The following is a 13,828-nucleotide window of genomic DNA, read 5'->3' as shown; positions in this document are numbered from 1 at the left end:
CTGTAACGCGCCTTTGGGGGTCGAACGTAAAAACGTTAAAGGCGGAGTGACGTAACCGCAGCGACGAATACTTCTCCGTCTAGTTGCGCACAGACAACAGCGGTTTTAAGTAGCATTATCGTTCAAATAACTGTAAGCAAGTCTATAGCTATGATTGCGTCTGGCCTACCCTGCGGGACAGAGTTGCGGCGAGCACTCGGAGTACACGAGGCGGTTGATGCAGTCCTCGTTGCAACCGGACGCCGGCGCGCAGTTGCAGGCCACGCTTTCGCACTCCTCCGCCGACGGCTTCACGTCGTAGTACACGTCTGACGCACGTTACACAAACTTAAATAAACTACGTAGATAACTGAAAAACTATTTAATATGGTGCACAAAAAAAGACAGCACATCGGTGCATGCTCTCAATAAAGGTGAAGCGAAAGACCGACAGTTTGACTTGTAGTGGTTAAGAGTGTTTAAGATAGGTAACATGTGGCAAAGGAGTATTTTTATATTTTCTCATAGTAACACCCGAGGTCACATCATCCAGCAACTTTTAGTTAGAGAAAAATAAACTTTAATGCATTGTAACTTCATTTGCGTTATAGTATAAATGCTGAATTTTATATATGTTGTCTGGATAAATTTCCTCTGAAATCAGACTTTAAACAACAAACCGCTTCCATAAAATTTCGAAAAAAAAAATTACTAGAAATAGCTGTTATCATATATGACGGTTTTGTTTATTTGCCAGCTTTACCTTTTTCCGCTAAAAAAATTGAAACGCTCATAATGTTTGAGCACGGGCTCTCGCCCTTGTATATAAATATAAAAAAATAAATTTCATTCTTGTGTATTTCAAGAACTATTAATAAACTATACGACATATTGCAGTTTTGAACTAATCGTGTATCTAGAAGTTATTATACACCCACAGTATAATTACAAAAACGTAGAGATAATCTACCTTCGAATCATACGACTAACCTTCACAAAGATTCGTTATAATAGTCAATTCATTAAATTTTACGTGACATCATTCCATCGATATTTTAATAGTATACTTATCAAAAATTAAGCTCTTAAATCAACAACGTACTTGTTCGAATCTTTTTGTAGTTCCAAGAGGGCACAGGTTGATTATAATGCTGCTGCCACCAGATGTCGTAAGGCAATGCAAAGTGCTGAAGACGTCGCCTCACCCAGCGCTCGCAATACGGAGGCGGAGACAATAGTCCCGGCGGAAACTCCGTTTGTGTCACTAAATTCTTCCCTTTTCCATCAGGTTTCGGACTAAAAGAACAAAATGTATGTTTAAACTAAGGTTCATATACAATTTTATGTAAAAATACTGATATGTCAAAACACTCACTCTTCTTTGTAATATTCGGAAAACAGGCCAGCTGCTAAAAACTTTTTCCTCAAACGTGGATTCCTCTTCGACACGACGGGTTTCTCCCGGTTGTCCACGCTACTGGCCGGACTGTCATCTCTTGAAGACGCCACTCGTTTTTTACAGATAATGCTTTTGGATAAGACATCTATACTTTTCTCGAAATCAATCTCTTTTTCATTTAACGGCAACGGTTCATTTTCATCGTTGTCTTGAAGAGTATCGATCGATGGCTCACGAGACTTGGATACAGTTTTACGACTAATAATGGTTTCTAATGAGCTTTCGCGCGAACTAGAATGTACTTCGATTTGTTTCTTTGTAACCTGACACGATCTCGATTTTCTTCTAACGGTTACATTTTTAGGTTTGTTACTAGACTTCTCAATGCTAATGTCTGGTGTAGGTTTCTTTAAATCTCGTTTTACCTTACTTCGTCTGTCTTCGTATGGGTTATCTGAACTTCTCGTTAATCTTCTTTCACTGGGGTATAGGATCGCCAAACTTGACTTTGGTCTAAGAGCGGGTCTAGTAACATTTTCAACAACTTTTCTCTTTGAAAAGATTTCTTCTAACTCATTTGAAGGTGAGATTGCGCGTGTTTTTCTTTTAAGTCTTTCTAAATTATTATCTAATCGGCTGACTGGCTTATGAGGCCTCAAGTTTAGTAAACTTAAAGGAATACTGTCCTCTGGATCATTGCTAAGTGAGCTGGTTAACGATGGTATGCTATCTGTCTCGCTCAACACTTCCCATTTATTAATATGCTTCTTCAGTTCCTTGTCATTTCTTGTTTGTTTTAATTGTAATGCCGGTGCTCGCAGAATAGAATTTACAGGTTTTTTCTCATTTACTATCCTTTCAGAAATATTGACCAGTTTATTATTTGCATTTTCTGTAATAACTTCCTTGCCTTGCAATTTTTCTAAAGCAACTACAGTTAATCGTCCTTGCTTAGGGCATTCATCTTTATTTAACACCACTTTAAGTTCAGGTTTTCTGCTTGTTGTGCGTTTTAAGAAACTACTCATAGCTTCGCCATCCTTCGGAACTCTTTCAAAAGCAGAGTTTTCATTACCAGAAGTACAATTACTATCAGATTGATTATTCAAAGTATTGAGAGGCTCAATTTTCTTCTTTTTCTTTTTAATACTTGGAAAACCGGTTCTATTAATTGCTTTTCTTCTCCTTGCTTTTTTCTTAGAAGCTTCAATGGTCTTACTATCAACAGCATTGTTCGTTTCGGACTTCTTTGTTGGAAGAGCATTAATTTTTTTCATGATAGCACTAGCCAATAATTTTTCAGTTTGAATTTTCGGAATCAATACCTTTGCGGGTAAAACTAATTTACTTTCTTTAATAATATTGTTTGAAGTTTTCTTTTTCTTCTTATCATTGGTTTCATCATTGTCGGTGCTTAAATTTCTTTTCGTCTGTCGTAAGTTATGACCGCTTGCATTTTCTTGAATTTTGTCAGATATTACAGCTGCTATGGATTCACCTCTTTTTGGTCGAATAATAGGGTCCGGGGTTTCTGATATTAATGCAAGAGGGATTTCCGCCTCTGTGTCAATAGGATCTAATAAAACATCAGTAGTTTTTGTATCACTAGCCTTTGTCTTACATTTGGCTTTACTCGCTTCGACCATAACACTATTGACGCATATAGAAGATTTAGGAATTTGATCCTCTAAATCTATTGATGGTTCAAAAATACCTGTCGGTTTATCAACATTTACAACAACAGTGGTTTCAGTTGTTATATCGGCCACTTTAAACTTTTTAGCATCTATAGTTTTACCTTTAGAAACAGGCGACTTGATAACAGTGGCCCTTGTGTTTATAAGAGTAGATTCTTTAGTCTTAGGTTTGTCATCCGTCATTTTGTTGGTACATTCTGTAATATTTTTCTCTTTTTCTAAAATACGCGATTCAATGGACTTTCTTATGTTATTATTTAACAATGTATCTAAGACCTTTGTAGCTGCACTGGGATTAATTTTTGAAACCAAATTGCTTGTCAAACCCTCTAAACGATTCTTTTTTCTCGTCATTATTTCAGATTTTTGCGAAGGTAGAATTGAACTTTTGTATAAAGAACGGGCCGACATGCTTTTTAGAGGATCGATTGACGTTGTTACACTAGGCACGACGGAGTTGTTTTGACCATCATTGGCGTGTTCGGTATTTTTCTCCTCTTCTTTCGCATTATTCTGATTTACATCTTTACAATTGTTAGAATTAGTGAATATGTCCTCGGATAATTTCCTAGATAAAGATTGAACGACTTGATCTAAACTAGAATGAGAAGCTGCTTTGTCAGCTTCTAGTCTATGACGTTTTTTGGGCGTGACAATTGGGGCACAATTTCTTATTGGCGAAGATTTAACCTCAGACCTAGGGGATGTTTTATTAGAAGATTCTTGTTTCGATGATACTACTTTAACATCAGTCTCTTTAGACTTTATACACACCTTTTCTGTGTCATTTAGTTTATGTATTGTGTCTTTATCTGATTTCTTTATAGAAGATTCATCTCGAGCTATATCAATAGTGTTAGCTTTTGGTACATTCAGATTTACTTCATTTTTTTGAATATCAATGTTTTCTGTGGCCGTACATACATTTACTTTGGATGTTTTGGAAGTATTATCGTCTGTTTTATTTTGATTTTTAGTTTCTTGAATGTTGCTTGATTGAATTGCTTTAAAATTTTCATTACCTTTTTTGCTTTTTTCATTGTTAGATTTTGCCTTTGGAATCTCAGGGGAAATATTATTTTGTGCTTCACCTAAACAATCAGTCTCTGTACACAAGAACTTTTCAGTGCCAATTCCATTTTTTGAATTTTCATCAAATTCAGATGTCACTAAACTTAAACTGAGAGAATTGCTGGTTGATGAATTAATATGATAATGTCTCTTCTTTAATGGTAGTTTATGTTCATTAGTGTCCTTTCCTTTATTTTGTGATTCTGTCAACTGTTTTTTGTGTCTTCTTTTGGAAGTTGGAATTATAATTTCTTGATTATCGGACGTTTTTCGCTTCTTTGATGCTCTTTTTACCACTTTTGATGGTAGAGGTTCAGAAGAAGGTTTATCTGACGATCTTGGTTGAGATTGAGTGATGTTTGTTATTAATTTTGGCGCAATTTGGCACAACTTTATAAAATTTCCTATTAATGAATCCATATCTTGACTAAATTTTTGATCAACTGAATCGATATTCCTATTAGTATAAGAATCTCGACATCGTGATACTGATCTCGATCGATGGCGCCTCTTACTCCTGTGTCTATGATGTCTGTTTTCAGTTTTGATCGCGACCCGCGAAGGTCTCTCAGAAGGTTTTAAATTGATTTTCGGAGGAGCAAGGACAACAGTTCTTCTGTGTTTCTTTACGTGGAAAGATGGTTTTAAGTGAGGTTTTTTCAAATTTAAAAATACATTCCTCGACAAAGATTTATTTGGTATATAACTATTTTTTGCTTTCTCAAAAATACTCGGAAGTGGTTTAAGAATGGTTTCTTTTTGTGTGTGTGCAGGGTATAGCATGCTTGCAGATTTAACATGCTTACGACCTTTAGGTGACAATGTCCTTGAAATATGTTTCATAACATCAATATCTTTTCTCCCAGTAGTTTTGTTTATTGTGGTGATTGGCGAAGTTCCAAATTTATGAGTAAATGAAGGTTTTAAGGAAGGTAATGAACTACCAACATATGTGGCTTTGTTTGGCGATTTTACTAAAGTGTTGTTATTGTTATGACTGACTTTAAATATGTTGTAAGTAGTTAGAGGACGTTGTAATCCACTGAATACAGGGCCTGGTGCAAATGGATCAGAGGCGTTAGGCCGCAAGATGTGTTTAGGATTCATTTTCGAAAACCCATAAACGTACTTAGAGAGTAATGGGTATTTTGTACAAACACTGACATATTTTGGACTTGCATTTGGCTTACGCAAATAACTTTCGCATTCAGAGTCGCTTGAACTATGGCCTAAAGTAAGACTGCTGAACGTTTTGTTTGTCAATAAGAGAATTTCTTGGTCTGAAACAAAATGTTTCTGATTTTTGTAGTAAGATCTGTCTCGGACGGATCTAGTTTTTTTCAATTTTTTCATTCGTCTTCTCATACTCCTTACACTATAATCTGTTTTGTAACCCGACTTGTCGCTTTTATATCCGGATTTGTGATCACTTTTGTAACCAGAGCGATAACAATCACTTTTGTATCCTGATCTACATCCATAGTCACTTTTATAGCCTGACTCAATAAGCCTACTACAACTTTTGTACGGTTTGAATTCATGATCACTTTTGTACCCAGAAAGAATATCTTTATATTTGGGATTCAGATCTATTTGCTTCCATGTTGGATCCAATGGATCATCAGCTACTGCTTCATTTTCACTTTGATTGTCCCGCCAAGTATTTGTAGAAGATTTACTAGTTTTCTTCGGTAAATTAGACAACTTACTGTTAAGTTCTTTTCTTTTTGCATATACTCCTGATAACACAGACCTATTAGATGGTAAGGAATCTTCATCACTATCTCCGGAGTCATATTGATTTTTATCTTTCAATGTTTTGGGTAAATTTTTGGTTACCTTGGCTTTACTTTGCGGTTTGCGACCAGTTTTCTTTCTAGGTGGATAAAGTACTCTATCCGTTGCATACAGCATTCTATCTAGGGCGGCAATATCTAATTTATGATCAGATCTTTTGTTCTTATCAAATTTATTCGGTTCCTGTTTTAAAGGTATTGGTGACGGAGCCTCAGTTTTTATTTGTTTTATCTCATTCTCTAATCTTTTCTTGTGAAAATCACAGTCACTCGAGTCGGACAAATTATGAGTTCTACTTCTACTTTTTGACTTTGATCGCATGTTTTCTCTCTCGAGTGCGCTGTTTTCTTTTTGAATAGATCTTCGACTTAACCGTCCATGACTATCATCTAAGTCGTGGCGTCGTAAAGGGGAATGAGTAGGTGAATTGTGATTAGACAATATTCCTGAATCTGGTGAGACGTTAGGCGGTTCGTTGTTATTGTGAAAGTCATTCAATACATTTACAACAGATTTATCTTCCTTTTGAGATTCATCGGCTTTACTATCAAAATCATTGACTTTTCTAACTTTACGAGGTCGCCCTCTCTTTCTCCTTGATTCGACAATAATGTTTTTAACATCTTCTTGAGATTCAACAGAATTTGTACTGATTGTGTCTAACTTTTGTGTATCTAACTGGTTTATATCAGAATTAACTATGGTAATCGGCGATGCTTTTAACAAATCGTTGGCGCTATCTATTTCCGATCCCCCTGGTGTTATATCTAGACTCATGAAGTCATTGTTATCAACACAATCATCAAGACTAGGAGGATTAGGGAGAGATAGCTCTACAGATTCTGTAACTGATGTTATTTCCTCGAGATCTTTATTAATCTGTGTAAGTTCTTCTGTTCTTTGTGGACTAAGATGCTGAGAATTGGTATTTAAAAAATTAGAACCAATGGATGTTACTTCAGGTATATTATTTATTTGTCCCAAAACACAGTCGCTAATGGAACCAACGTTCTCTATAGGACTAGGGCTAAGCCCACATGTCATTGATGATGTTGAACTTGTATTAATAGTATTCAAAGGGGCAGTGCTGCTCAGGAGTTGTGTTTGAGCAACAAATTGTTGTAATAAACTGGAAGCGTAGTGTGTTGTGCTTTGATTTACTGCATCGGAATGTGAACCTTCGTTTTCAGATCCAGAAGAATCAGCTGTCGCCCTTTGGATTGCAGCTGTTACCAATTGAGGTGAAAGTTCCATCTCACTACTCGACCCATCTGCTGAAATTAAGGTTTTTTTTTTAAATAAGATAAAATTTACAAATGCATAGTATAATATAGCACTAAAGTTTCTGACTTAAATATTTAGAAAATAAAAGATGATATTAGAAAATAAATGAGTGACACCAAAAATTTTAATACCGGCCAGATTTTAAAAAAAATGAACATTTGAATTTTTATTGTTTGATTTTATACGACATACGTTGCAGTTACAGCCGGCAAGAAAGTAGCATATACTTCGTTTGCTTTTGGTGATAAAGCTCAATCTCGTGCTACTATTAACAACTGGTTAAATAAGTTCAAATGTTGTCGTACTAATCTCAGTGCTGATCGTGCGGGAAGGATGTCCTTGATGTTCAAGGTTCACAATAACATGTTTAACAATTCCTATTTACAACATTGTCCTAGGCAGCAAAATATATATGTATCAAAAAATGTTTCTCATGAATTTATTACAAGAAAAGTTGTACGAATGTCTTGAATATGACTGCTACACGGAAGTGCATTAATGCATGCATGAGTGGTATCATAACTTAACTATATAAAATAAACTGCTCCGAGTATTATTAACTTATAGATGTAATAAACGGTAACAAGACCACAAAAGTTAAAGTTGGCTTAATATTTCATGAGCATTTTATTTCTTCAACACTTGAGAGGGAACTAACTGTTAATGTAGAGCTTAGTCTTACCATTATCGGCGATGCATTTATTGTCGTTAACAGGCGATGCGCTGTGCACGGGGAAACTATTGAAATTGGGTTGTTGCGCCGGCGCGCTCGCGCTTTGTTCCGGAAATAGTTCCGCAAGGTCCGCATCGTCTATTACCTAAAATATTTTAAGTTTTGATTTCAAAATAAACCACTAATATTTATTACTATATATTAATTATTATCTAAGGCCCCAAAAAATTGTAAATATTTGCTATACTTAATAACAACGAAACTACACAATTTCTTGTAAGTTCTTATATAATATTTTAAACTCATCAATAGGACTTGCTGCCCCGTTATGTCCACACTGATCTCGAAAAAGAGCTTGCATAATCCTTTAAAAATTGACCCATTACTTTGGCATACCGATTACAGGGAATTTATTTTATAATCATCATTATTGTGAATACGAACCTATTTCTGTTCCCTGATGAAAGAAAGCTTGACTCCACCATTTGTAAAACTATTAAACGCGTCCTCTTTACTAACGGCAGTGGTGATATCATAGCAAACAAATTTTCAACTAATCAACTACTGAGAGTTTTTTATACCAGATAGTGAGTTGCTAAGCGTGACGTTCATTGCGTGATGCAACGCGCCTTTACAAAAAATTGTGTTTACATAGCGTTAACACTCATCACCTTAAAAATGCTAAACTATAAGATATATTTTTGCTCCAACCAGTTCTTCTTCTTGTAATGTAATGTATCAAACATTTAGCCATTGCCTACAATCACGAGAAAGCGACCAAAAATAAGATAATGTTATTATGTTTATGTTTATTGAATGAAACAAAGTACCCGACTTTCATTGTGTATATTTCAATAATACCTGCAGCTGACAGGCAGCAGCGAGGGCCGCGCTCGAATCGTCAGCCGAGGCGTGAGCAGAGCCCACGGCCTCCGCGCTGTCAGAGTCCGACGAAGACGAGGACGATGACGACGACGAAGAGGACGACGACGTTGACGACGACGTGCTGCTGCACACCGCACTCTCGGCCGCTGGCGACGAAAACTGAAACAATCAACATTAACGGTATAAACACATATTGATTTTAAAAACATTTATTTAAATGTCTAAGTTTTAAATAAAATAGTATCTGCCGGTTAAATGTGCAAATTAATTTATTACTCTGTTAAACGAAGTATTCCAAAAGAATAGAAAATTTTATTGTCTTCACAAACATCGGTTTTTTATTTATCACATTATCAAAAAGGAGCCTTAAAATTAATATATATTTACTGGCGAATTATTTACCTCCAATGGAACAAACATGGCAGTAGTATCAGGAAAAAGCGCTTTCAGTGTGTGGTCAAGTACAAAAATAAGCCAATGACAGCTCACAAACAATAACATCATTTGTGATTGCAATGCCTTTTGTGTTACTGTAATTATTTTTTTTACATACTTTACAAAACTCGAAAGAAAATTCTTTAAAGTACACTTTAAAATTGGTTACAGAATTAATACGAAAAATAAATAAGTTCAAAATGAAAAGAAATATTCGTATATAAGAAAAACTTTTAATTTTCCATGCTCCTTTCCTGTAGTCGCAGAGTGGCCAAATTAAACGCGCTAAAATATACAATTTTGTCGCCTTTTGTGACTGTATTAAGTTGAGAAAAAATTATGCAGAAATCCTTTTGAATGTGTTTGGTCTTATAATTATTAATTAATGTATGCAAAGCATAATGTAAATTTTTTAGCAAAATATCTGTACTCTGAATAAATGTTTAACTGCATAGCATGTTTCCTCTGTTGTTAAACTTATGAATATCACATCACCACTATCATTTCAAACGTATGACGTCCACTGCTAAACATAGGAGGCCTCACTCATAAATTCCGTATTAAAGTATACACCAGTAAATGTTATATAATACTTTACGAGGCTCAAACATTTTTTAAAACATTTCTAGTATTTTGTCTATCATCTATATTTAGCAAATCAAAGGCTTTTCCAAAACCAATAAAGGAACTTCAAAGTACATTTCAATAATTAGTACATCGTAGGAATTGGGAGGAATTGATTACCGTAGGAAAAATTTAACATCCGAAGTGGCAGTGGGCGGGGCACACCTCAAGTGCGACCGATAACCATTAGAGCTTAAAGGTTCTCGAGTGACCACACGAGCCGGCTAGACGCGGCATGGGTCTCCTACTAGATGAACCGACTACATAACCAAGGTCACAGGAAGTCGCTGGAAGAGGGCAGCGCAAAACTTGTTCTCGTGGCGGGTTTTTAAAAAGGCCTTACTTTGCAGTGATCATCTATCAACTGATGTTGATGATGTCGGAAAAATTAAAAAAAAAACTACAATTGTCAAAAAATCATTAAATGTAATAAAATTTATTTATTTAAAACAGTGCAAAATTTTTAGTAATCAGGGCAACGTAAGATTTTTAGATTCATCACATTACAACCAAGGCCGCTGAGTCGGACCGCTTACCTGTTTTAATTTTTATTATATCGATAACAAAAAAAGTCGCAGCAAAGGACAAACCTAAACAGGTCAATTTGGGTAATAAAATAAATTGATACTCATGTCGATCTTACTAAATAGGTCGTATTACGAAAGCAAAGACATTTAAAAGCGGTAATAAACTGTATCGAAACTGGTTTTATCATTTTACTGATGGATTTAAAGAATCACAAATAAAACTTATAGTTTTAATATTATTTACACTGAATCTTATCTCTCTCAATTAATAAAAAATGTTACATAAATCCCCAAAATCATAGTAGTGTAATAAATCAAATACTATTATAATTTACACCAAATTCAATTTTTGTGCTATATAGGTTTGTATTTCTTAATATACATTCCCGAAGTCAGTGCCCTAACAGCTATAGATAGAGCAGACAAAGTATAATTCATATTGTAGATGTACCTATCGTACCCTATTATTTCTTTTTATTCTATAAATAGTTCTGATTTATCATCAACATTATTTCAGCCTTTAGACGTCCACAGCTGGACGTAGGCGTCCACCAAAGATTTTCAATAAGACCAGTTGGAAGCGGCCTGCGCATTAGTTACCTCTTCCTGGCAAAGGTAGTTTTGACTATTTACTTTAAAATACCTTATGGAATAAAGTGACACACACACATAGTTTTCCTTATCCTAATTTTTCAACAAGACGAGTTCCGGCCCAAATAGCATATAGCGTATCAAATAGTAAAAATCAATAGAATTTATTAAGGATCGCTTTTCTTGTGCATACAAAATGGACTGAATATTTGATCGGTAAGAGTGTCTGAGCTAACTCCGCAAGATTACGAGTACTTCATAAAGCAATGCAGGAACGTGGGCGAACTACGAACGGAATTGAGACGTATCATGTCGAGTATTCATCATTAAATAATCAAACAATCAACATGCAGCCACATATCATAAGATTGGCGACTTAAGAGAATGTAGTATTTCTTAAATTTTTTAAAAAATGTCTTTTCAACACAATATCCTATCTATAATATTAAAGCTACTTTTCCCTCAAGTTCTCAAAATCTGATGTGCAAATTGATCTTGTACAACGAATAAACTTCTGTGTATATAATATTTTCTACAGTAGAATTTAGAAACAAAGGTTCAAATGATTATAAATGGTCGAACATAAAATACTTGGAGCGTTTTCCTTAAACTAAGTCAGCTCAGTAATTTTTTCGTTACCGAGTCTTGTTCGTCTTGCAACGTCTTGACGTTATCTTCTTTATTCAGAGCAGAAGTAATAAAGAATACTGTTATTGATTTGACGTGATCAGATCCGCGGATAGGTGATTGTCCACGTGTTCTTATTGCCTACTTTCCCTACAATCACTAGCTTGTCGAAGTTATGTGCTTGTCTGCGTGCGATGTGACCAAAATAACTTGAGACTCGTTTTGGCAACATATTATGGAGATCTTGGATGAAACTAAAGCACGCTAGTTTAGTTTACAATACACATACATATTTGCCTACGGTTGTGCAGATGTTATTGTACAATAATTTTAATATCTTGGAACTTTTTATATCCTTAACTTATTTTTTGGCTTGTGTTCTGTCTGTACAACTGCAAATGAGAACAACTTGTTTTAGGACTTTTAAACAAATACCGATGGATCCCTTTTGCTAGTTGTTTTAGACAATAACATCAAGCCCCTCGCTTTTAAATTCTAGGCTAAAATAAAACCTATGACACTTTTATATATAAAGTGTGCGCATGGTACTATGCCAACTGTAATAGGCAAAAAAAACGGCATAAATGACCGTACACAGTAAAACAGGACTAGTGAAGATACCTACAAGTCAATTGAGTTCAATGTTTCTTGTTCAACTTGTTGCTGTTGTTGTACAGATCATCATCAACATTGTATCAGCCGATAGGCGCCCGTTCCAAGGCATAAGCCTCCCGAAAAGTCCGCTGCGATGATCGGCCATGCGCTGACCGCATATACAGCTGCTTCCCGCCACCTTAACTAAGTCGTCGGTCCGTCCACCTAGTGGGGGCTGTGTCTACGCAACAATCGATACACATCGCCAATCTTATGATAGCTGGCTGCTCTTTCATTATAGTGAAAACTTGCGTGTAAACAATGATTGAAAAGTTAATCAACTTTTTATAATTTATCAAATGGAAACGAAAAAATACAAAAGCTTAAAATCGTAAAAATAATTCTATTACTGTTGTAGCGACGAATTCCCAGGAAACATTAAAACAGTCGATTGTTAATGTACTCGCTAGTAACATGGGGTGGTCACGTTTGATACGCAAACCTTGATAAACCACGCGACACTTGCTCAACCCCTTATGGAAGGGTAGTTTCCCTTTCGCTCTATTGATTATATACACCAGGTAATAACACTTTAGTCCAAAATATATCTCATTTATTATTCAAATGGATTCGAACTTTTATTAAGTCTTAACGATCGATGGACACATCAAAAAAAATCTTCGATTACAACTTCGAGACTAACAGAAAAGGTGTGAATATAAAAGTTTCCGATAAGTTACATTAAGTGTAATATTAAAGATTGAGGTATCTTTATTATCTTTCATTCGTTATTATTATTATTAAATATGCATACAAGAATATTTAAAGAAAATATAAATTCAGATCGTGGCTAGATCATTCGCTTGTACAACCTAAGTTACATTTCATGGTAATAACGACCGGACTAGAAAATTAATAAATAGAAAACTAAATGTTTTGTCTGTACAGAAAATTCAAGTATAACCTAAGATATCCATCTGTATTAGTACATAGTTTAACAAGAATTTAATTTTTTTACCCAAACATTCAATTAACATGTGTTGACGCACAATGAGCAGGGCAGTGCCGCTTGGTAGCGGAAAGCCCGCAGAAACAAGACAACATGTGGTGTTTGAACAGCACGGTGAAAGACAGTTTAAGTAGCCACCGTCACAATAACTTTATTACTCAATTGGGAACACAGATCATAGGTTTCACCGCATTACTATTTCTCTATGGTCTATATTAGAGGAAGACTATACAAGGACAAAGCCAATGTAAACGATTTCCCTACAACTTAAATTGCGTGACGAACGAAATGTGTTCGAAATTTTTGTTAAAAAGAATCGTCGATTGTCCGTTGGAATCAAATTAGTTGAATAATATTATTTTTTTTTTACAATTGTCAAAACTAACTCTTTCCAACACCATAAAGAACATTAATAATTTTATACGTTTGTTTTATTTATATTTGTAAAACTAATTTATTGTTGAAAAATCCTTTATAAATTCAATTCCGAGACCGAAGTGTGAAATTGAACTGAAGTCATTTCAGATTGGCGGTCATTATCATCTTTTAGGAGTTATTGTAAGTATGTACTGCCGGAATACAACATCGTTTTGCTACGCTAGGACACGTTAAGTTTCACTTCTCAATGTTCTACTC

The 13,828-nt window shown here is 35.1% G+C and overlaps 1 protein-coding gene across 3 annotated transcripts in view; it reads right to left on the bottom strand.

The window, feature by feature from the left end:
• The window catches only part of ash1 (histone-lysine N-methyltransferase ash1), a 65,368-nt gene that overhangs the window by 15,831 nt on the left and 35,709 nt on the right, over nucleotides 1-13,828 (bottom strand). For 2 of the 3 annotated variants that reach the window (XM_068766598.1, XM_068766600.1), the window contains 5 exons: nucleotides 8,762-8,944; nucleotides 7,910-8,045; nucleotides 1,355-7,217; nucleotides 1,082-1,275; nucleotides 170-308 (listed from right to left, as the gene is read on the bottom strand). In XM_068766598.1, coding sequence (XP_068622699.1) covers nucleotides 170-308; nucleotides 1,082-1,275; nucleotides 1,355-7,217; nucleotides 7,910-8,045; nucleotides 8,762-8,944 — 6,515 coding nt within the window. The remainder of the gene's footprint in view (nucleotides 1-169; nucleotides 309-1,081; nucleotides 1,276-1,354; nucleotides 7,218-7,909; nucleotides 8,046-8,761; nucleotides 8,945-13,828) is intronic. The other variant, XM_068766599.1, reaches the window with a different exon arrangement.

This window comes from Battus philenor, unplaced genomic scaffold (assembly GCF_028537555.1).
Source record: "Battus philenor isolate CCGP_79_NKW_IND1 unplaced genomic scaffold, ilBatPhil1.0.hap1 SCAF_21, whole genome shotgun sequence".
Classification (NCBI taxonomy): domain Eukaryota; kingdom Metazoa; phylum Arthropoda; class Insecta; order Lepidoptera; family Papilionidae; genus Battus; species Battus philenor.
The sequence above is the reverse complement of the archived record's forward strand: the minus strand, read 5'-3'. Positions and strand labels throughout refer to the sequence as shown.